Raw genomic sequence first — 25,485 nt, forward strand, 5'->3', positions numbered from 1 at the left:
AGATGGGTTTCCTGTAGACTTCAGCCACTTCTGGATTTGCAGTACTATTTGAACTTGGAGTGGAAACTCTGCCGCGCCGAACGCAGATGTGCCGTTATGTTGGTTTTGTAAAGAACACATTGATGTGTGGGGAAAACTGCCATGTTTATTGGGTTTTAGGTACTTTAACCCCTTATAGGAGCTGTCCGAAATATATCTTCTTTGTAAAAATGAATCTCCTGTGTACAAAACATAATAAAGAGCTCAAACTCTCCTCTCACTGCTTGTCTCCCACTGGTCTGCCCTGTGCTCATACTCCTCGTTCGCTGCTTGTCTCACTCTGGTCTGCCTTGTGCTTATACTCCCCGCTCTCTGCTTGTCCCCCACTGGTCTGCCCTGTGCTCATGCTCGCTGCTTGTCCCCCACAGGTTTACCCTGTGCTCATACTCCCTGCTCACTGCTTGTCTCCCACTGGTCTGCCCTGTGCTCATACTCCCCGCTCGCTGCTTGTCTCCCACTGGTCTGCCCTGTGCTCATACCCCCCGCTCACTGCTTGTCTCCCACTGGTCTGCCCTGTGCTTATACCCCCCGCTCACTGCTTGTCTCCCACTGGTCTGCCCTGTGCTCATACTCCCTGCTCACTGCTTGTCCTCCACTGGTCTGCCCTGTGCTCATACTCCCCGCTCGCTGCTTGTCTCTCACTGGTCTGCCCTGTGCTCATACCCCCCGCTCACTGCTTGTCTCCCACTGGTCTGCCCTGTGCTCATACCCCCCGCTCACTGCTTGTCTCCCACTGGTCTGCCCTGTGCTCATAATCCCTGCTCACTGCTTGTCCTCCACTGGTCTGCCCTGTGCTCATACTCTCCGCTCAGTGCTTGTCCGCCACTGGCGGCTCTGCTGTCAGGCTAGAGGACTCAGGGTCGTTTCGATCATAGAGGCTATCCAATGAGAGCTTTGGAAACAGCTTTTAATGATGCATGTTCACAGGAAAGGAGAACCCTCCTTGTCCACAGATTTAGGGTAATGGAGGATCTTTATGTAATACTCATTGGCAGATAATAAATCATCAAAAATGATATTTTGAACCAATTCTGGGATATCCTGAGAGCTGAACTCCACCTGAGGGACATCCTTAAACCACACTGCTCTATTACATTTAGGAAGGGAAGGAGCTTACTTGATAGGCTAGGTCATAGCCAATATGTTAGGCCCAGAGAATGCTTAGATAGTCGTCTTGTGGGGAATTTCAAGTGTGGTCATTGTAAAGCTTGTGACTACATACGACTGACCAACTCAGTCACAGGGCAGACCTTTTTTATTCCTGATTACAGCAATTGTCAGAGTAAAGGGTTATGCATGCCACTGCAGCTGGCCAAGAGACTGTGGGGGAAACCTATGGAGAGTTAGGCTCTTGACATCTACGTTAGAGGCTCCATTTACAGCCTCCGGCACTGAATCGGCATGAGATGCCAGAATAAAAAGTTGTGTATGCAGGACCTTTTTGTCCAGTAAAACTGCCAGACGGGTGCAGGAACCAAACCGACCCTTATAGTCAATGCGTTCAGTTCAGCTCCGTTACGAGATGGATCCATCAATCAGGGGATTCTGTTTTTCTACTCTAATAAAGGAGTTGCTTACCTTGAGATTTATCACCATCGGTAAGATTTGCATCGCCGTGAAGGGGGAAGGTATGTACATTGTTGTTAGGGGGAGGGACAGTCAGTCACCCCTAGCAGTGGTACGAGGGACAATGACCGCTCAGCGATATGTTCAGGACATCCTGCAGCCACATGTGTTCCTCTCATGGCGGCTTCCAGGAGGCAGCAGGATAATGCTCGGCCGTACACACAAGGGGGTCACAGGAAGCCCCCACAACATTGTCACACTTTCGTGGCCTGCCCAGTCACCATATTTATCACCAATAGAACATGTATGGGACCATCTGGGACGCCAACTTCAGCGGCCCATGAGTCTGCACAATCTAGAGTCTCAGTTATAGCAAATGTAGAGCAATATGCTGCAGGCTATCATATGGAAACCCTGCCCGACCGTATCACATTTTGTATCCAAGCTAGAGGCGGTACAACAGTGTACTATGCCTCCATGCCCACCCATATCACATCTTGTATCCGAGCTAGAGGGACCCAACATAGTACTAGAACCTCTATGCCTGCCCGTATCACATCTTGTATCCAAGCTACAGGTGGCCTAATAGGGTACTAGAACCCTCATACCCGCCTGTATCACTATTTGCATCCTAGCTAGAAGTGGCCCAGCAGAGTACTAGAACCACCATGCTCGCCAGGATCACATCTTGTATCAAAGCTAGAGGCAACGCAACGCGACGCTAGAGCCTCCGTGACTGCCCGTTTCACAGCCTGTCTTCAAACTAAAGGGGCCCAACAGGGTACTAGAACTTCCATGCCTGCCTGTATCACATCTTGTATCCAAGCTAGAGGCGGCCCAACAAGGTACTAGAACCTCCATGCCCGCCCATATCACATCTTGTATCCAAGCTAGACGTGGTACAACAGGGAACTAGAGCCTTCATGCTTGCCTGTAGCACTTCTTGTATTCAAGATAGAAGAGGTCCAACAGGGTACTTAAGCCTTCATGCTCGCCCCTATCATATCTTGTATCCAAGCTAAAGTCGGTCCAACAGGGTACTAGAGCCTCCATGCCCACCCATATCACATTTTGTATCCAAGCTAGAGGTGGTCTAACAGGGTACTGGGGCCTCCATACCTGCCCGTGTCACTATTTCCATCCAAGCTAGAGGTGGCCCAACAGGGTACTAGAACCTCACATGCCCGTCCGTATCACATTTTGTATCTAAGCTATAGGCGGTATAACAGGGTCCTAGAGCCTCCATGCCCGCCCATATTGAATTTATATCCAAGCTAGACGTGGCCCAACAGGGTACTAGAGCCTCGATGCCTGCCGTACCACTTTTTATGTATAAGATAAAAGTGGTAGAACAGGGTAATAGAGCCTCCATGCCCACCTGTATCACATCTTGTATCCAAGATAGAGGCAGTACAACAGGGTACTAAAGCCTCCATGCCCCCCGTATCACGTCTTGTATCCAAGCTAGAGGCAATACAACAGGGTGCTAGAGCCTCCATGCCCATCTGTATCACATCTCTCATCCAAGCTAGAGGTGGTATAACAGGGTACTAGAGCCTCCATGCCCCCGTATTACATCTTGTATCCAAGCCAGAGGCGGTACAACAGGGTACTAGAGCCTCCATGCCCATCTGTATCACATCTCGCATCCAAGCTAGAGATGGTACAACAGGGTACTAGAGCCTCCCTACAAGGGGTCGGTTCTCCACAATAAATGGTCCTTTTGCTCTGATATTGTAATCACTTACTTATATCAACGTTACAATCACAGAGAAAGTTTTGTTCCATCCAACAACTTCTAGGGGAGAGATTAGTTTTGACAATGATTGTACCCAAGTGGCACCCACTTGGGTATTTCCATCAGTCCCATTGAAATGAATGAAGCACTGGCCACGTATGCTCACCCAGCGATCCATTCACAGTGACACTTTCATGGGTACAAAAGCAACCCCGCAGTGACAGTCAGAGTAAGACATAGAATTCCCGTTTTCGAGACTGACGGGGGTCTCTCCAGTGTGACCCCTTCCCTTCCCCAATGATCAGCCAATTATTGCCTATGCTGTGGATATCCTGTGGAATGGGGGGGGGGGGGTAAATTGCAATACAACCTCTTTAACAGGAATGTCAATAGAAGAAAACCCCAGTATCACTTTTCATTGCTGAAACCCTCCGGCACTTGAGTTACATGAGTGGATGCTGCAGAGTGTTGTTTCTTTAGGGTTTAGGCTACTAGCTTGGTTCACACTGCTCAGTCCAGCAAGACCTGGAGGAGTGCTCAGACACACTGCTCAGTCCAACAACACCCGGTAGAGTGCTCAGACACACTGCTCAGTCCAGCAACACCCGGTGGAGTGCTCAGAGACACTGCTCAGTCCAGCAACACCCGGTGGAGTGCTCAGACACACTGCTCAGTCCAGCAACACCCGGTAGAGTGCTCAGAGACACTACTCAGTCCAGCAACACCCGGTGGAGTGCTCAGACACACTGCTCAGTCCAGCAACACCCAGTGGAGTACTCAGACACACTGCTCAGTCCAGCAACACCCAGTGGAGTGCTCAGACACACTGCTCAGTCCAGCAACACCCAGTAGAGTGCTCAGACACACTGCTCAGTCCAGCAACACCCGGTAGAGTGCTCAGACACACTGCTCAGTCCAGCAACACCTGGTGGAGTGCTCAGACAAACTGCTCAGTCCAGCAACACCCGGTAGAGTGCTCAGACACACTGCTCAGTCCAGCAACACCCGGTGGAATGCTCAGACACACTGCTCAGTCCAGCAACACCCAGTGGAGTGCTCAGACACACTGCTCAGTCCAGCAACACCCGGTGGAGTGCTCAGACACACTGCTCAGTCCAGCAACACCCAGTAGAGTGCTCAGACACACTGCTCAGTCCAGCAACACCCAGTGGAGTGCTCAGACACACTGCTCAGTCCAGCAACACCCGGTGGAGTGCTCAGACACACTGCTCAGTCCAGCAACACCCAGTAGAGTGCTCAGACACACTGCTTAGTCCAGCAACACCCGGTGGAGTGCTCAGACACACTGCTCAGTCCAGCAACACCCGGTAGAGTGCTCAGACACACTGCTCAGTCCAGCAACACCCGATGGAGTGCTCAGACACACTGCTCAGTCCAGCAACACCCGGTGGAGTGCTCAGACAAACTGCTTAGTCCAGCAACACCCGGTGGAGTGCTCAGACACACTGCTCAGTCCAGCAACACCCGGTGGAGTGCTCAGACACACTGCTCGGTCTGAGATTCACAGCGGCCCATCAGAGTATAGCGCTCCCCTTTCTGCCTGGATCAATATCTCCAGCGTAACTCTGCTATTTTATTAGCCCGAGAGTCGCTTAGTTCCAGCTGACACCCCGCACCATTGCACCATTTCACCGAGTACCTGGAGGTACTAAACTTAAAGCAGCAGTTATTTAAAGTTAAGAAAAAAAATTCATAGGCGAAATACAGTCTCCCAACGAAAGAGTTAAAGTCCTCATTAAAGAACTGCGCATGTACACAAACACTGAAGGGAGTTTGAAACCCAGGTCATTTCTCACAGAATCTGGCATCACCTGGTAAACATTGCTTCACGTACCCCACGGCACACAGGACTGCAGGGCAGATTAACCCCCGACAGCCACATGACACTTGGAAAAACTCTCCCGAAAATCTCTCTTTTTTTTTGGTAGATTTTGAATTTATGTCTCATGTACATATATATTGGGCGCAGAACTTGGTCGTCTTAAGGGCATTTTAACCCCTTAGTGTCCTAACTAATTTTAGCCTTAAAGGGGTTTTCCCATGACTTAAAATTGCTTCACAACTACTCTGTCCTTCCTGGTTGCTGCTCACTAGGACATGTGACTGCTGCCGCCAATCACTGTTCACAGCACTGACCTTCTACAGCTATAGGTTTTATTCTGTTTTACCGCTTTTGCACAATATAAACACTTTTTCGTTACAAAAATGCTTTTTGTGCGGCGCCACACTCCAGAACCAGAGCAGATTAAAACTATATGAGGTCTCTCTTTTGTGGAACAACTTGTAGTTTTTATTGGCAGTATTTTGAGGTATATTCAACCTTTTAATTATTTCTTGAGCCCTGTTTTGAGAAAGTGAGATGATCAGAAAACAGCTATTATGGCATTCTTTTAGTGTTTTTTTTTTTACAGAATCTACTGTGCTGGATAATGGTAACATTTTCTATTGTATGTATGTAGACCAATTATCTGTAATTTTTTTCGCTCTGTCCATGGTCCAATGCATACCGGCGTATTTGCATTGGGGAATCCGGAGCTGGCATCCGCCTCCGGATTCCGCAGCAAATACTGCCCATAGACATGCTATGGAAAATCGCTTTTCCATGCCCACGAGTGAAAATCAATTGCGATTTTCCGCTCGCAGGAGTAAAATCGCAGCAGGTTCCACTCCAGCGCAGATTCCATGTGGACAGCTTCTATTGAAGTCATTGGAAGCTGTCCGATCCGTGGCCCTTCCCCAGCTGTCACTGCGGACAAGCCGCAGATTCCTTGCCATTGCCTAGTGCATGTACTGCGCATGTGCTCCAGCGCGCTGCTCGGCACATCCGTGATACAGAGCAGAAGACAGCTGACAGGTACGCAGGAGTCACCAGTCGGGCACCGGGTCAGATTCCGCTGCTGAATCCGTTCCGGCCGTGTGCATTCAGCCTATGTTTTTGATATTTAAAGGCTTGCGTAAGGGAAAAGGTTATAAAAATAAATTTGGTAAAACCATTTAGGTGCCATACAACATCTGTGGGGTTAAACAGTGTAGAGGAGTGATTAGATGAGCGAGTCCTCATCACTTCACTCCTTTACCAGGGGAAAACCCCGTATGTGATAATCAGAGAGCATATATGCTCTGATTGATGGGCGGCGATAACGTGAACAAAAATTCATATTCTCCTCTCCTGGGACAGGGAGATATATGTTACAAACTGAGAGTCTGGACCCACTGTGCTAATGAACCAGCCTGGCTTTTGGACCAGACTTCGTGTGGTTGGCAGCTGACCCCAGTAGTGAAAGGTGCTGTACAAGGAAATATCAAATGGGAAGTCTAGCCCTTAGCTGATCAGGAAGATGGGAAGACCACTGCCTGCAAACAGGGCAATCGTCTGATAAGGACGGCCTGGCACTGGAATCTCAGGGCTGACTATCCCTGACAAGACACAGGAATGATGTACTGAACACAGGGCACATTAAACACAGGACAGGACTGACTCCCACAGAGACAGGAATGAGACAAAGACTAAAAGGAAAATGGACAAACACACGCAGGCAAAAGCACAAGGCAAAGAACCTTCAAAATAAACAGATGCAGGTACAGGATCAAACAGGCAAAACAGACCTGAGACAGGTGACCTAGAAATGCTGAGTGTCAGAGACAAACACACATCAATTCTCAGCAAGGAGGAAGTGCTTCAGCCCATCTTAAATAAGAAGGTAATGCTTATTAACCCCACAGCTGGGCTGAGAGCCAGAGAACTGGTTAACTCTTTTAGTACTGGAAGAAAACAGACATATAGCGTTCATACACACAGGAGGAGCAGAGTGATGCTCGCATCTGCCCGGAACCGCAAAAGGGGGGTAGACACGCGTAGCTAGCAGGTCTAACAATATACAGGAGAATCACATAGCTTCCCTGCTGCTGCTGGTCTTCCTCCCTTTTTTTCCTCTGCACACTTACTGAAACTGACAGCTGTAAATTCAGTATTCCCATTTAAACGTCAAACATCTGTAGCTCCGGTTCTGTAAGGGCTATGGACATGATTTTGGTGTCATTTTAAAGCCATGAACTCTGTTAGTCCAAAACTGTAATGTCCTGTTCACTCAGAATCAACAGAGCTCATTAAAAACTGCTGTGGGGTTAATGCCCCCTTCCACTCTTTTGGCTTCAATATTATATGCACCTGTTTGAAGTTTACATCACTATGCCGCATGTGATATGAATTGTGATATCAGTTCCCTGATGAACTAGTGATGACTATGGGAAATGTGTTGAAACTTCTCTATGTTTTATATATTAGCACCATACGGGAAATTTGAGACTAAATTTGCCTACCCGGATTCAGTGCATCGTGTGCAGAGAGGTACTGGACCTTTGTTATATCTGGCACTTCCTTGTGGAATCTGATTAAACTATCTATCTGGCAGCTTTCCATCGGAAATCTGACTTCTTTGCACTTTATTTAGTAGCATGCGTTTGCACACATTTGATACATTGCACTTTATGGGATAACTGAATAGATAATCACACCTTTTGAATATTGATATGGTCAGGGCTTGATAGAGCCAACCAGGAGTTTTCGCAGGGCCGCCCTTTTCAAGGCGATGACCCTGCTTTTGAGGACCTGATCGGTAGGGCTTGTTAGGGTGAATGCATCTTTGTGTATTAAAACCTCTGTTTCCATTTGTGGTATAGCATTTACTGATGGATCGTTGATTCATGTTTATGGCTTTAATAATTGGTTTCTAATAATGCTCAAGTTTTATTGGATGCATATATATAAGATTTCCTTTGACCTCCTGTGATGGTGATTTGCTTTGTGATTAGCCTTTATTTGTGTTCTGTGATTTTGTCATTGATTTGAATAAGACACTGAACCTTGACAACAGAGTTCTGCTTCCCCAAGGATATCAAGTGGAAATGCCAAGACCATCACAACGCCAGAATATAGTATATCCAATTTATTGTAATCCATAAAATTAAAGAAAGTCCATAGAGACACGTTTCAGAGGGGAAAGCTGCTTCCTCAATAACACAAAGACATCCAAAAGAAAGCAGGGTCAGGCAGCAGATTAGGTGCTTCAAAAGTTTTAATGCATAAGCATCAGTTAAATACACCTCATAGCCATAAAAATAGCGACGTTTCGACCCTATGAAATACGAGTCTTTGGATTCAATCCCTTTTTCAGGCGAGCAATAACTTCTATTGGAAGGGTCCCCCTATATGGTTGGTGAGTGCTCCTGTATCCCCTTGTTAACACAAAGACATGGCAGAGAGCAAATTTCTGTCCTACCAACGTGACTTTGCATTTCAATAGCGCTTGCTAAGAATCTCCACTGCTAACTGAATAGTCAACCAGTGTGATGCAGGGTGAAAGAACTTATCTAAATCTGCACAAACTCTAGAACTTAGGTCTAATGTCCACGGGTGGGTCAGATTCTGCGTGCGGGAGCCCGCAGCGCAATCTGGCCCTGCCCGCCCCCAAGAACCCTGCATACCTGTGCAGGCAGGAGGTGACGTCCGCACAGACCTCTGTACTTTTGGGTTCTCTGTACTACGGATGGTCCGCACGGCTCGTTGTATGACATGCACAGTATAGATCTTTTTTTTTTAAATCTCATGGTTACCCGCAGGATCCGCGACCTGCGACTTTATTGGAAGTCATCTGTGTGCGAACGGCACTGAAATGGAGCAGCTGCGATTTGTTCTCCGGACCAAAAGGTCCGCAAAACAAATCCTCATGCTTTAATTCATTTGCAAACACCCATACTTCACTATGGGCGGCTTGATTTGCGGATCTACTGCGCGGATTCCGCAAATCAAAGCTGCCTGTGGACATTGGGCCTAATAAGAGCAAATTAAATATAAAAAGCATAAAAACCTATAAAAAAGGATAAATTACAGGAAATCAAAGAAATATATAAAATGTATGTATAGATAGAAACAAAAAATAACTATATAATAAGGTCTGTAGCAATGTAACCGGTTTACTGTACCTGATTGGGGGGTTTTGAACCATTCCTTTCAATTTGTTACATGCATGTTGAAGGGCAACTGTGGCCCCCAGTCCGTAGCTGGAACCATTATGCATCCGGCTATGGTAAACACAGCGTGCCATAAAGTGCTAGCGTGCCATAAAGTGCTACCGTGACACATAATACAGACTTCAAAGCTATAGAGGACATTGCTGATAAAGACAATGGATGTGATATTTTAAGAAATAGGGCAATGTACTGAATTTCTAGGTTGACGACAATAGTAACTTATGGGGCTTAACGACATGACAGAAGGTTTATGATTGATTCTATTGGCCCAATTATGTTTTTATCCATAATGTTATTTATAATTTGTAGGGGTAATTCAGGATTCATTGTTCCATCAATGACAGCATTCCATCCTGGCCCAGATACAGCGAAACAGGCCGGAACCATAATTCTACCAGCACCGTGTGTCACAGACTGTAACTATGTATGCTGGGGTGCAGCATCTTTCCTTCTCCAAACATTATCCTTCACGTTTAAGGCAAAAAGCGCTATTTTGGTCTCATCCGTCCACAAAACATTCCATAATAGCCTTCTGTCTTGTCCAGGTGATGGGCAGCAATGTTCCTTTTCTCCTTGTAATTCTGCTGTGCACACTATTATTGTTGAGTGTCCTGATGGTGGACTTATGAACATTCACATTAGCTAATGTGAGAACGGCCTTTACTTGCATAGAAGTTACCTCAGTCCCTTTGTGACCTCGTAGACTATTATACACCTTGCTCTTGGTGTGATCCTTGTTGGTTGACTATTCCTGGGGAGGAATAGCGTCTTACCGGAGCAGGATAGGAGCCACGGGTGTAGTAGCTATGCAGATCTGGAGAGGTAATCGGGGACAAGCCAGGAGTCAGCAACAGACGGTCTCTGTATGCAATACAGAAGGATGAGGCAGGTAACGTAGTCTGATGGAAAGCCAGAAGTCAGCAAGGGGTGGCCTTGGTATGCAGTACAGAAGGATGAGACGAATAGCATTGTTGGGAGTGAAGCCAGGAGTCGTTATTAGGAAGTCTTCAAGTCACTTGTAGTGGAGAAGGAGGGGAGTAGCTAGATCAAAGCTGTGGATCACGCAAGGAGTGGGTGGAAGGGCTAGGCTTATCTAGGAAGTGCTAATTAGCAGCACAGCAGGGCCAAGACACAGAGGCAGGAACTAGATCAGGAGCCAGGATAATACTATGATCAGCAAAGGAGCTTGTCCAGCAAACTGGATAGCTCACTGAGGTGAGAAACAGTCCGAGCACAGGAGGTCCCATGTTTGATCTCTGACAGGAGGGTAATAATGGTTGTTTTTTCCTCCATTTGAACACAATCTGTGTGATTGTGGATTGGTGAAGTCCACACTCTTTAGAGATGGTATTGTAACCTTTTCCAGCCTGATGAGTATCAATAACTCTTCTGGGATCCTCAGAATTCTCCTTTGTTCATGCCTTTATACACTTTCACAAATGTGTTGTGAAGATCAGATTTTGTTAGATCCCTGTTCTTTAGATAAAACAGGTCGCCTACTCACATCTGATCGTCATCCCATTGATTGAAATACCCGACTAATTTCACCTTCAAATTATCTGCTAATTCTAAAGGTTCACATACTTTTCCACTCACAGACATGTGATATTGGATCAGTTTTCTCAATAAATAAATGACCAACGACATGGTATCGCTTTTTTATTTATTTACACAATAAATGGTCCTTGTAATACAAAAAAAATATGTCTGAGTCGCCCCAATTAGGTCTAATGCACACGGCCGGAATTCCGCAGCATGAAATTACCCGCAGCATGTCCTATTTGCCACGGGCATATGCGCAGACAGCTCCCATTGTAGTCAATGGAAGCCGCCCGTCACGCTATACTTCCTCTGTAGCACAGCGGAAGTATAGCGTGAATACACGCCGCGCCCACTACCGGCCGCGTCATGCGGGACTTCGGGCAGCGGATCCGGAGGTAAGTATGGGGTCTTTGGGGGAGGGGGGGCGCCGTGACGGACTCCGCTGCGGTATTCCACTTACGGAGCCCGTCACGACCGTGTGCATAAGACCTTACTGTAATGGGTCTGCATGCTTTTTTGCATGCAGTAAGTTGCTGAGTGCTTGAACTTGACTATTTCTGGTGGTCCGATTTTAAAGGGGTGGTTCGAGTTATATTTTATTTGTAAAAGTAATAAATTGGCACTCTCCACGCTCACATTGTGTCCCGCAACACAACCCCAGGTCTCCCCTCTGACATCACATTCGTAGGCTGCCCCAGCCTGTTTACGGGACATCACACGCTGCTGCAGCCAATAACCGAGCGATCGATCACTGGGCTCTGTTATTGGCTGCAGTGCCTGTGACGTCGTGTAAACTGGGTGGGACTGCATCTTGTAAAAACACAGAGCAGTGAAGGACTGAGCACCGGCATGAGACACACTGGGGAGAGGTGAGTATATGCCATTTTGTCCACACGTGTCCGATGCAAGTTGTGCCCGAGCCTCTCTGGTGCAATTCGGGCACACGGTAATTTATGCTCCGGCCTTTTATTGGGATCTGAGAAAGCATAAAACTGTACTACATACAAATGTATTATATCCCTGATGTAAAAAAGAATTGTTTGTGTGTATGTAATATATATATATATATATATATATATATATATATATACCACCAACTAATATTCAGAGTAATCGCCGTGTGCCACACGAACAGCAGCTAGATGGGCTGGGGGTGACTCTATAAGGTGTTGTTGGTGGTCTCAGGTATCTGGAGCCATGCTGACTGCGTCCCCAGTTACTGGACGGTTCATGGGGGAGAATCCATAGAGCGAACACAACGCTAGAGGTGGTGCCACAGATGCTCAATTGGGTTCAAGTCTGGGGAATTGATGGGCCGGAGAAATACTTGCAAGTCTTGGTCGTGCTCTTCCAACCATTGTTATAAATTTTTAGCCATATGACATGTCACATTGTCTTACTGCAAGATTATTTTGTTTAGATGTTTTGCTAATTTTTTTTGGCTGCTTCTAATGCTTTTTCTTTGTGTTGCAGGGAGATCGCATGTGGCACTTCGCTGTATCTCTATTCCTGGTAGAGCTGTATGGAAGCAGCTTACTTCTCACTGCAGTTTACGGACTGGTCGTTGCAGGCTCCGTCCTTCTCCTTGGCGCTATAATTGGAGACTGGGTTGATAAAAACGCACGGCTGAAAGGTAATCTAGAACCGTGGCACTGTTCACATATGTGATATGCATGAGGCTGCAGGCCGGGCCGCCTATCAGATCCATCTATACATAATAAAGGATGAAGTGTTGGCATTAATGTAACAACTTGTATAGTCTAGGGCAGTGAAAGTCATCATCCCTTATGGCCTAGGTTTGTGAAGCGGTTAATATTAGCATCCCTGGTGTTACAGGACAGAAAAGAGGTTAGTAACCTTGTGAGTGAGGCTGAGAAAAAGCCCTCTGTCCATCTAATGCAGCCTATTATCCTGCAGTGTTGATCCAGAGAAATACAATTACCCCCCACCCATGAGGTTGAAACCAATTTCTCTCATTTTAGGGAGAAAATTACTTCCCTGCTCCAAATCTGGTAATCAAAATAATCCCTGTAATATTATTACACTCCAGGACCCTCTTGTACTCTCCTAGTGAGTTCACCATCAGCACATCCTCCGGCAGAGAGTTCCATAGTCTCACTGCTCTTACAGTAAAGAACTCTCTTCTCTGTTGTGTAGAAATCTTCTTTCCTCTAGATGTACAGTGCGCCCCCTTGTTACAGTCATGGGTATAATTGATGATGGGAGAGATCTCTGTACTGACCCTTGATATATCTATACATAGTTATTAGAGCGCCCCCTAGTTACACTCTTGCGTATAAATAGATGATGGGAGAGATCTCTGTACTGCCCCCTGATATATCTATACATAATTACAAGAGCGCCCCCTTGTTACAGTCCTGGGTATAAATAGATGATGGGAGAGATCTCTGTACTGACCCCTGATATAGCTATACATAGTTATTAGAGCGCCCCCTTGTTACAGTCCTAGGTATAAATAGATGATGGGAGAGATCTCTGTACTGACCCCTGATATATCTATAAATAGTTATTAGAGCGCCCCCTTGTTACAGTCTTGGGTATAAAAAGATGATGGGAGAGATCTCTGTAACTCTATTTTATTAGAAAAATGAAAAACATAACAAAACAAGCCTTTTGGACTAAGCCAAGAAAACAACAGAAATGTCCAAGACAACATAAACAGGTTTGTTTCAAACTGTATCCATCAGACTTCCAGTATGCCCCCACTTCAGACTTGCATTGTATCCCCGATCATCCCTGTAAGCCAGATCTTTTCCGGTTAGAGACCTTTTGTTCGGACACCAGGTGTTCCTCAGGTATGTACCGTCCGTCCGAAAACAGAATAGAAAAGGATGCAATTACTAACGAGGTCATACTCCACCAAGACCGATGCTGCACAAAGACTCTTTAAAGAAATTATAGCAGAAGCCACGGCAGAAGCTGTACTGACCCATCTCTCTTACAACGTGAATATATACTGTACATTATTATTCATTTGTGATAATTATACTCTCCATAATACAGTTTACCATACGCAATATATATATACACACACACACGCGCGGTTTTTTAAAATTTATTTATTTATTTTACCCCCTCCTCTTTTCTCCCCCATGTGGCCTAAATATAACCTAAAAACAAAACCATATCTCAAAAAGAAAACATAACCCAAATACCCGCATACAGACATGATGCACAGAAACATAAACCTTTTTTTTTTTTATAATATACATATATTTATACACATACATTTTTTTTTTTAATACTTTCTTCTTCTTAGTTGATTCTAATACGACACCTTATACCCTACATACCATATTACCATTAAGAAGCTCAGGTTCAGTGCTTACAAGCCCTCTTTTCTTCCTCTATTTACTAAAACAAAAAGCTATTAAGTGAACAGAATAAAATTAGCCCATCATTGAGAAAGGAGACCCCAGGCTAGGGCACTCCAAAAGAAAGACCCCTCCATAGGCGAGAGGCCCTGAGTGCACCCAACCTGTTGAACTCCAAAGAACGCACCTTCACCAGGTCACCGAGGATGTCCCTACACACCACATCCACAGGGAGGATTTTTTGACGCGTCGAAACTAAACACCGCGCGTGCCACGTGTAGTACCTAACCACTAGACTAACTAGATATAATGTGCACCTGTCCCATTCAGATCTCTGAATGCCCCATAGGCCCACTCAGGATAGGAGAGGACAGCCAGCCTAGGCCAACCGATGGAAGCCCCTACCCTTCTGTAGACCTCTGTATTAAAGGGACACTGAAGTAAGAAATGCTCCATAGTTTCCACTCCAGAGCCACACTCCTCCCGGGGACAGTCCCTCTTCACCTTTCTGTACTTCAAGTTATCCCTCACATACAACTTACCATGGAAGGAGCGCCAGGCCAAATCCCAAAACTTCAATGGGACCCTTACTGAATTTAACAAAACTAACCCTACCTCTAGGTCCTGACCTGGGCAGTCCCTGAGGGCCAGTGGATTTTGGAAGTGGGTGACCAGAACCCTATTGTCAAGGAACCTCCTTGACAGAGTCCTAATCTCCTCAGCTCCCAAGCCCCAGCGACGGATAACCTTCAGAACCGGCGCAACGTAAGCCGGGAGATATCCATGGGTTGAACGAAAATCTTTCACACGCCCTCCTGTCTCCCATTCCTGGAAGAAAGGCTGAAACCATGCCTTAGAGGAGACTACCCACAAAGGAGCCCTTCCTGTATTCCAGAAGATTGCTATATTGGTTTTAAGAAAGGTATTCACTAGAAATACCACGGGGTTGACCATACACAACCCCCCTAGTCTCCTTGTGCGGTATGTGACCTCCCGCTTTACTAGGTTTAGTCGGTTCCCCCACAACAGCTGGAAGAACAGACTATAGACCCGTGTCCAGAGAGGCTCCGGCAAGATACATACACTGCCCAAATAGATTAACAACGGGAGCAGGAAAGTCTTGATAAGGCTAACCCTTTCTCTCAGGGACAAAGACCATCCCTTCCACTGGTCAACCTTCTGACCGGCATCTTTCAGTTTACCGTCCCAATTTCTCCCTGGGTAATCACCCTGGCCAAATTGGATGCCTAAAACTTTTGCAAATTCTTGAGGCTCCGGGAGAGTGTCCGGGAGACTGAAATCAGGATCTCCTCCCCCCAGCCAGAGACTTTCACACTTGTCCCAATTGACTCGGGATCCGGAAGCCTCCGAATACTTAACCACCTCCGACATCACCCATCCAGCCTCCTCCTTGGACGAGACAAAGACAGTGACATCGCCAGCATAGGCCACCGCCCTAAGTGCAGACTCCGGCCCCTCCAGGCCCATCCCGACCCCCGCCAATGGTCCGCCACTCAACCGCCTTAAAAAGGGGTCAATTGCGAACACATATAGCAATGGGCTCAAAGGACAACCCTGGCGGACACCGGACCCCACCCCAAAGGGGCGCCCGACCCAACCGTTCACCAGCGGGAAACTCTTAGCCCCTGCATACAAAACCGTATCTCAGAAGGACTGACCAGAGGTACTCATGGTCAACCCTATCAAAGGCCTTTGCCTGATCCAAGGACAGCAAGAACCCTTTCCAATTACCGGCCCTACCCTGTTCCACAGCCTCCCGGACACCCAGTACAGCACTGAAAGTACTTCGGCCAGGAACAGAGCAGTGCTGGTCCCCCGAAAGTAGTTTGGGTGCAAAATGCACCAGCCTGTTAAAAATGATCTTTGCAAGAACCTTCCGGTCCGTATTGAGAAGCGCTATGGGACGCCAATTCTCAATCCGGGATGGATCTTTACCCTTTGACAAAATGATCAGGGCTTCTTTTTTCTAGAAAAAAGAAGGTTAAGAGGCGACCAAATAACCATGTATAAGTACATGAGGGGACAACACATGGATCTCTCCCGCGATCTGTTTACACCCAGGACCACGACGGTAACAAGAGGACATCCGCTACGATTAGAGGAAAGTAGGTTTCATCACCAACACAGAAAGGGGTTCTTTACTGTAAGAGCAGTTAGACTGTGGAACTCTCTACCGGAGGAAGTGGTGATGGCAAAATCCATAGAGGAGTTTAAAAGGGGACTTGATGTCTTTCTGGAGAAGAAGGATATTACAGGATATAAATATTAGGTTAAGTGTCAATCCTGGTATATAGGCAGGAAGGAACTATTAGGGGTTGATCCAGGGAACAGTCTGATTGCCATTAGGGAGTCGGGAAGGAATTTTTTCCCCAAAAGGGCTAATTGACTTCTGGCCTTGGGGTTTTTTGCCTTCCTCTGGATCAACACAGTAGGATAGACAGGCTGGACTAGATGGACAATGTCTTCATTCGGCCTTACATACTATGTTACTATGTTACTATGTTACTATGACCTCCTCATTGACTCTGGCAGAATGCCCGAGGATAGACATTCATTAAATATCTCGGTCAACAGGGGAGCCAACAGCTCCTTAAAGGTCTTATAAAATTCGGATGTTAAGCCATCCGGACCTGGCGTTTTCTTGAGCGCAAGCCCATCAAAGGCCAGTCTAACTTCCTCTTCCCTGATCGGTTCCGTCAAAACGTCAAGCGACGACGCCACCCCCTGCTCAGGGATGGTATCAGCCAGGAAAGCCGACATCTTGACTCGATCTAGATCCTTCCTTGCCAAAAGGTGTGAGTAGAAAGATCTGACGACCTCCAGGATCCCTGAACTGGACCTTTTCAGAGATCCTGTACTATCAACCAGACCCGTTACCAACCTACTATTCACTGACAACTTACAGTTTCTGTAGGGGTCGGGCGAGCGGAATTTCCCGAAATCCCTCTCAAACACTAAAGATGTGTGCCTATCATACTGACATCCCTTCAGCAAGGCTTTCACCCTGGAGGCCTCCTCACGGCTGCCCCCAGTCGAGACAATTTGCTCGAGTTTCCTCCTCAAAGCTTGATATAAACGGTACTGGGTCAAACTTCTGAGGCTTGAGAGCTCACGGAAATATTTTGCAACCCGTTTCTTGAAGATCTCCCACCACTCTGACTTACTGTTACAAAGGCCCATCAGTGGAAGCTGGCTCTGCTGAAAATCCTCAAAGGACTGTCTTATTTCCTCCTCCTCCAGGAGTGCCGAATTTAACTTCCATAAACCTCTTCCCATCCGAGGGGTTTTTGAAACATTCAGAGAAAACATAATTAAACAGTGATCGGAGAATTCCACCTCCACCACCAGAATTGGTGAGGAGACAGCCTCCTCCTTTAAATAAAACCTATCTATTCTAGATCTACAACTACCTCGATAAAAAGTGAACCCCGTGTCGCCTGTGGTGTGCCGAACGTGGACATCCACCAGGCGAGCCTCACTCACTATATTATTCAAAGCGACGCTGTCGTAAGCCAACTTGTCTCTGGCACCTCCCCTATCACAGAGCCTCGAGACATTATTGAAGTCTACGCCAAAGATCACCAGTCGACTCGTAAAAAGAAAGGGCTTGATCCTTATGAAGAGGTCCTTCCTCTCGTTCTTGCTCTGAGGACCATAAATATTTATGAGCCGAAGCTCTTGACCTCTCATAAGGACGTCCAAGACCAAGCACCTCCCCATTTCCACCTCGATTACCCGTCTGCATTCAACTGCTGCGGTTTTAAAAAGAACCGCCACCCCGCTATATGGTTCGGCCGCAAGAGACCAATAGGAGGGCCCATGAGTCCACTCCCTCTTTGCTTTATGGATACTGGCCAGGTCTGTTAGCCTGGTCTCTTGCAAAAACAAAATATCAGCTTCATTCCGGCTGAAAAAATCAAAGGCCATAAAGCGAGCCATATCAGACTTAATGCTAGCGACATTAATGGTCGCCAACGTCAACGGGGTGAGTGCCGCCATCAAGGGTGATCGAGTTGGACAGCTCTCTTCTTTACATTACCCGATTCCCCACCAGAATCCCTACCACCCCTTTTTAAACACTCCGACATATCCATTTCTACAATATTTATATTTTTTACATGATTGTTTATTTCTTTTTGCGAACGCCAGTCCAGATTCGGAGAGGAGCCCTCACCTTTGTTACGTGGCACTGAGTCTCCCCTAACCCCCGGAGGAACTTGTGGCCCCCCAGGGGGGAGGGGCGTGACGTCCCCCACCGGCACTACTCTATTCCTTGGCTCCCCCACCTCCTCCTCCTCTAATGAGGAGGATTCAGGGTCGCCTCCTTCCAGAGTCTGAAAGCGGTTTGTTAAGATGACCAGAGGGGAGCCGGTTTGGCCCTCCTTTAGCATCTGACCTGGAGGGGGAGAAGATTTCTTTTCCCCCTTCTTTTTATTCTGTTTACCCTTCTTACGTTTTTCCTTTTGCCATTCCCTACTCTCCTCATCCAAACTGTCTTCTGGATGAGAACTTGATAGGGAACTGGACCTTTCGTCCTCCTCTCTTGCCAGTCTCCTGACCTCTTCCTCCAAATCGCTGCCCCTTATGTCCTCAGAGGTGGTCACTGGCCCTTGGGAAACAAGGACCAGGGTCATCCTACTGGATTCCCCCCCTTCCCCTGCCTCCTTTCGGGACATCTGCTGTCTGGTCTTACTCACTCTTCCACCTTTTTCCATCACCGGACCTCCAGACCCCCTACTTCCGCCCTCCCCCTCTCCAGCTGAGCCCCCGCTGCCCCGGGGTACCCCAGTCGGATCAGGAGCAACATCAGCACGGGCACGCTGAGGACAGCGACTGAAGGGGTGTCCTAGGACACCACACAGGTTGCAGCGAATGTCTGTACACGAGGCGGCATGGTGACCCTCTCCCCCACACAATGTACACATCACTTTGGTACATGCCGCACTGAAATGTGTGGGGTCACCGCACTTGTGACAGACCTTTGGCTGCCCCTGGTAAAAGGCCAGGATCCTATCTCTTCCCAAGAAAGCAGAGGAGGGAATGTGGGTAACAGAGTTTCCGGACCGCCTCAATTTCACCAGGAAAGTCCACGCTCCAGACCAGATGCCGTACTCGTCACGGTTTTTTGTGGGGTTGCCCTGCACCTCCCCGTAACGAGATATCCAGGTCATGATGTCAATGAACGACAGTGACTCATTACGGGTTAAAACGGTCACTGACTTCACCGTGTCCTGGCGGGAAACGGGAATCACCTCGAAATCCCGCCAGTCGGGCCTAGTCTGAACCAGCTCATAATTCGACCAGAAAAGTTCAAGACCCTCTGACCGAACAAAGCTGATATCAAACTCCGAGGTGCCAAAAGGATGGATCAGGGCAAAGATGTCATATGCCCTGAAGCCCATATTTAGCAGGAGCTCAACCACCTTCCCCCGTTTTGGGCATGTATCTCTGCTACCTATATGCCGAAGACGGACTACATTCCTTCTGGCCCCCGATGGCCCGCTTGTTGGGAGCGACTAATTCCCTCTATTCTCTCGGAAGGCCCCAAGTCCATGCCGCTGGATCCAGAACTCGAGGTTAACCTGCTCACCCTCTATATTGGCCGTCTTTTCTCCCCGCCTCAGGGCCTCCAAGAGATGCCGCTGTAAATTTCCCTGTCCAGCCCCACGGGAAAAAGGCCTCTCTGCCCCCCCGGTAACCGCTCCAGCATAACTTTTGGGGCCAGGCACCACCGCGAGGGGAGATGGGTCAGACACAGCCCCCACCGCACCCCCCACTACGGCAACATCAGCCCTGGCCTGTTCCTGGTCACGAGTCCTATTAGCCCTAGATAATGCAGCATCTCCACCAAAACCACCTGAAGATGCAGCACTATTAACCATAGCACCAGATGGGTGGGCAATCATCCCCACAGCATCCCTTTCTGGACAAACCGCCCTCCCATCCCTAGACTCCGGCTGTTGTACGTCGGCAGAGGAGGTGACCAGGTTTTGAGCCTCTCCCCACAATCTAGGACCGACTACACCTTGCATGGACCCCCCGGTCACCCTTATAATGGCCGGGCTAGTCTGCACAGCCGGACACCCTCCTGACTTTCCTAATTCAGAAGAAACACTCTTTATATCACTCACGGTTTCCCATCCCACTGCACCTGCCACTACCATCCCAGACATCCTCTCCTCCTGTGACTCTGGATTCACTACCATCCTCAGTGCTCCTACTAGCATTCCTACTACCACCCTCCTCCTCTGCAACCACAGTAGATATGCTACACCCACCCTTATGTAGCCCCTTCCCCTGGACCTCCTTTGCACTTTCACGTCCCACCACCTGCATCCCTGTTGACACTAGTATCCCTGAAACAGGAGAAGCCTTCTTCTTCACTCCAACTGCTACTTGACCTCCTTGACCTGATGTCACCGATTTTGCCACTGTAACATCACTAGGCTCCGCCCCCTTCCTAGATGGCGGCATCGCCGCCGATGCCCTGGTGTCCCGTGCTGCCGGAGTAGCTGCGATCCCGCGCCCAGACTCTGACACCGCCGCTGATGTCTGCCTGCTCCGGGCATCAGAATTCACCTCTGACAAGGTGATAGCCTGCACCCCCTCCCCGGATGCCTGCGTGCTCCAGGGGCGGGGTCTATCTCGGTAGACGGCACGCCACCCGCGAGCGTACAGTCCATGGGAGTCTCAACACCCACCGCAGGTGCCTGACTTAAAACGGATGCCATACCTTTCCCTCCCTGCTCAGCATCCAACACCATTACTGGTACTGGGGTCGGCTGAGCAGGGGGGTCTTTCCCATCCTCCCCCTGGGTGCCGCTGGGAAAGATTCTCTCCCTCTGATCCATTCCCGAGACCACCACAGATGCTGAGTCTGTTTGACCAGAGGGGCTAGGAAATGGTACAAAACGGGTGCATACGACCTGTAATTGCTTCTTCTTCTTGTTTTTCTTCTGCTTGCCTTTTCCTGATCTTTCTTTGCCCTCCTCAGGTAGGTCGTCCCCAAAAGAAAGATTAGACAGATTAGTAGGGGATTCCATTCTTTTAATTTCTGTCATTAAATAACCACCTTCTCCCTCCCTTTCCTCCTCATCTGAGGAGTAAGAAGCACTCAGCCTTGGGCTGGGCTGCCTTGGGGGGATGGGCTGGGAAATCTCCACAGGTGATAGATCTGGAGACGCCCTGCAGGACATCACACCTGGAGACACCATTACACCTGCCTCATCCTCCTCACTGTCAGACACAGAGGTTACTGCTAACTCCTTTCCAGAGAGGTTCCTCATGCTGTCGAACCTCTCTTGGTTGCTCAGTCTTTCTTTAAATCCACCAGCATTCTGTAAAATATACTCTTTTCTTGTGGAATGAAGCTTAATGGCCTCTCTCACCTTCCGCATCTCTTCTGATATAGTGTCACGGTCCTTTCTCCTTGTAGCAGTCTCTGCCCGAGCCTTCAAAGATTTCAGCTCCATCTGCAGCTTTTTAAGCTTCTGACCATATGCTTCAAATTCATTTGTACATAGATGAATTCTGCTACTATACTTGTTGGTGGTCTCCCCGGGACGGCGCTCACCCCACCCCTTGTACTGGATAAGGGAATTGCCACCATCCCGTCCTTGGGAAGACTCAACTTTCTTTCCAGGTTGGCCTGCACTCTCCATGGAGTCTTGCTGCATCAGCCTCTGGGATCTTCTAAGTCTCTCTCCTCCTGAGACCAGTAACACACCGTCATTCCCCGCTGGTCTCACCCGGGGAACGGTGGAGGATGTGCTAGGTTGCACACTCATGGAGGCCCCCTCACCTCTCCAGGGAGAGGGAAAGGGCTCCAGACACGTCTGCTCAGTAGCTCAGCTCTGCTCAGACTGCAAGGCTCCACCTACTCCCAACCTACTCCAGCCCCCTTGTTGCAGTCCTGGGTAGAATACATGATGGGGGAGATCTCTGTACTGACCCCTAATATATCTATACATAGTTATTAGAGCGCCCCCTTGTTTTAGTCCTGGGTGTTAATAGAGGATGGGAGAGATCTCTGTACTGACCCCTAATATATCTATACATAGTTATTAGAGCGCCCCCTTGTTTCAGTCCTGGGTGTTAATAGATGATGGGAGAGATCTCTGTACTGGCCTCTGATGTATTTATACATAACTAAAACCCCCAAGTCCTTTTCCATGGTCTCCAGTGGTCTCCCATTTAGTGTGTAATGGTGACATGTATTTCCTCTGCCCGTGTCCATTATTACTCCATGGGGTATTATAACTGGTATTAGTTACTATATAGTGATGAGTAAGGATTTGGCGCTCACTGGAAGGATACTGAAAAGTGTAGTAGGTGAGGGGTCTTGATTGCCAGGTGAAGACGAATATTCCTAGGTGCTGTAAACAATCTCATAAGAGAGAGCGACTAGAGGGAAACTCCGATCATGGCATGAAGGAGGAAGATATAAATAAGATAAAAGGGAAAAAAACCTCAGCGCTCGCACCGTAGAATAGGTAGAAATAGAATATACTGAAGAGATTAGGGTTATATCACTTACTTCAGGGAGGCGCCTTTAGGGTAGGCGCCTCCTAATCCAAATAGGCGTATCAAATATGGTGCCGATCAACAATGATAAACAGGTTCCACGATTTTAATAAAATAGAATAAAATATAATACACAACGCGTTTCGGCCGCACGGCCTTTTTCAAGTGTGGACATGCCAGCCGGTCCGGGTAATGACATTTCAAAGTCTGTGAGTTTTCGCCACACGGACTGTAGAATGGTTTCCCATGATGAGACTTCGCCTAACTCTCCGCTTTACCTTTTCTCTCTACAGTGGCTCAGACGTCCCTAATTGTGCAGAACGTTTCAGTTATGATTTGCGGCATCATCCTGATGGCGGTTTTCTTGTACAAGAAGGAACTTCTCTCAATGTATCAAGGCTGGCTCCTGGTTAGTTCCCAATAGTGACATGTGTTATAACTATAAAAGTAACTTTTCTTGTCTGTTACTTGCACCATATTTAATGTGTTTTTAGACACTTGCAGACGCCTTTTCAGACGCTCCTCGGAATGGGTGTGGCTTCCTGAAAGGAGGCATGGCCTAAATTGCAGCAAAAGTTTTGTTCAATTTTTGGTGTAAACTAAGCCAACTAATAGGGGGTGTAAACTCAGACTAGACAGTCCTAAAATGTGACAGATTTGTCACCCAGCATTAATCATTGTGATGCATCTGGTGAACTGTAAGACTGTTTTGGGGTAATTTTACAGTGGCGAGTGTGATATTGCGCCGCGGTACTTGGCCTGATATCGTGCTCGCCAACATGTGAATTCCCCATGGATGTGAGGGGTTTTTATGTCAAAATTTCAGGGAAGAATTGATCCTTGGCCTCGGCTGAGAGGATCGCTGAGTGTTTCCCATTGTCTTCAATGCGTTCACCTGACGTCAGGCCTATTATTAACAACAGTGCTGCGATGCGAGAGCACGCACAAGAGCCAGAACATGCCACGATTTGTTTCCCGCATCGCGGTGTGGTGCAGAATAACATGACTCTTATGTATGTTTGGGGTTCATATTCGTGCGAGATTTGTTCGTCTCGCAATGCACAAATACCGCGCGATTATTTCACCCATGTGCCGGTGGCCTTAGGCTGCGTTCCCCAGCAGCCATAGAAGATTTAGCACTGAAGCCTGTGAGTGGCTGAGCTGTCACATGCACAACGAACGGCAAGCGACCACCCGCCACTTCTTAGGGGCCCCATGCGGTGTGCCCCTCAGCTGCCGGGATAGGGGAGTATTTCGTTTTTATTCATTTTAAGCCCTTTAAACACATTTTAAGGCCTGGTGAACCCCTTTAGGACTGCTTTGGTGAGCCTGGCCATTATGACGGCCGTTCACGCCAATGGTGGGGCTTTCAGTCACAATTCTGTTTCTGGAGCAGAATGACATAATTTAATGCTCCTTTCTCCTATGATTTCAATGACTTTTCAGAAAACCCGAATGCTGTTGGATCGCTTCCGTTCCGTTATGTTCACATTTTTCTTTGCGTAACAAATAATGCAATCTGCGGCACTGTCTGTTCCGGTAAAAAAATGGATGTCTAATGGAAGGAAAGCGGACGGACAGCATTCCTTTTTATGAGAACCTATTGAAGTTATAGGGGAGAGAAGGGAAATGTTAGATTCCGTTTTTTGTTCGCAAAGTGGAACAGAGAAATGGAATTGTGACTGAAGGCGTCGCACCGGCGCGCACTTTAACCCTTTCTAATCCACTGTCTGACGTCTGAAGACATTATGATTTAAGGCTGTACAGCTCCAATGTTGGAAGACGTCCGTCGGGGTTCTCTTACTGGATATTGCCAGCCTCTCTGCTGTCGGAGCCTATCCAACGTGTCACCTCATGCAGTACTGGCTTTAGCCAGCATATAGCGCCATTGTATAACAGCAGAAACAGAATAAGACCCCTAGGAAAACCAGGATACAAATTGGATTGGAAAGGGTTAACAAAATGATTAATTACTAAGGAATGCAATAAGGTGATTGATTTGCAAGTGACATCTAACGGCGTCCTTCTGTTGGGCTGCAGACCGTCTGTTACATCCTGGTTATTACTATAGCTAACATTGCCAATCTGGCCAGCACCGCCACGGCCATCACCATTCAGAGGGACTGGATCGTTGTTGTGGCTGGAGAAGACCGGAGCAAACTGGCAGGTAAGTTGTGTCCTATGAAGTAGTATCATCTGCTCAAATTGCTAAGTAACTTAGTATTTAAAGGGAACCCATCACGTCCGATAAGTAATATAAAGTTATAGGCTCATGGGACCGGGAAGATGGAGTCCCAGGCATATGAGGGGGTACCCAGAAGAAACGGGAGGCTTCTGGTGTGCGGGGCATTACTAGTAGCGGCTTCTGTTGGTAGGAGAATGTCTGTGGACCCTTCTGATGCGGTACGCCAGCCCACGTTGTTGAGGAAAGTTGCGCTTGGCTCCGGTTTTTCAGTTTTTCACCCATTTTGTGATGTCCAATTCATATGAACAACGTGCAGCTGCTGGATTAAAGTGAGCTAGAACACGACACACAACCTGCAGGCAGGTGGAAGAAAGCAGCCAGTATGGCGATGAGTCCAGGTGCTGGCTGCAGTCAGTAAAGCTTCACCTGCGTTTTGCGGGGTGTTAGCATCCTAAACGTTTGTGTTCAGACTAATTAAAATAAAA

At 47.7% G+C, this 25,485-nt stretch overlaps 1 protein-coding gene across 1 annotated transcript in view; it reads left to right on the forward strand.

The window, feature by feature from the left end:
• The window catches only part of SLC40A1 (solute carrier family 40 member 1), a 48,967-nt gene that overhangs the window by 4,155 nt on the left and 19,327 nt on the right, over positions 1 to 25,485 (forward strand). The window contains exons 3-5 of the mRNA XM_066577114.1: positions 12,410 to 12,569; positions 23,109 to 23,224; positions 24,856 to 24,982. Of these exons, the coding sequence (XP_066433211.1) occupies positions 12,410 to 12,569; positions 23,109 to 23,224; positions 24,856 to 24,982 (403 nt within the window). The remainder of the gene's footprint in view (positions 1 to 12,409; positions 12,570 to 23,108; positions 23,225 to 24,855; positions 24,983 to 25,485) is intronic.

The sequence above is a fragment of the Eleutherodactylus coqui genome, chromosome 8 (assembly GCF_035609145.1).
Source record: "Eleutherodactylus coqui strain aEleCoq1 chromosome 8, aEleCoq1.hap1, whole genome shotgun sequence".
Taxonomy (NCBI): domain Eukaryota; kingdom Metazoa; phylum Chordata; class Amphibia; order Anura; family Eleutherodactylidae; genus Eleutherodactylus; species Eleutherodactylus coqui.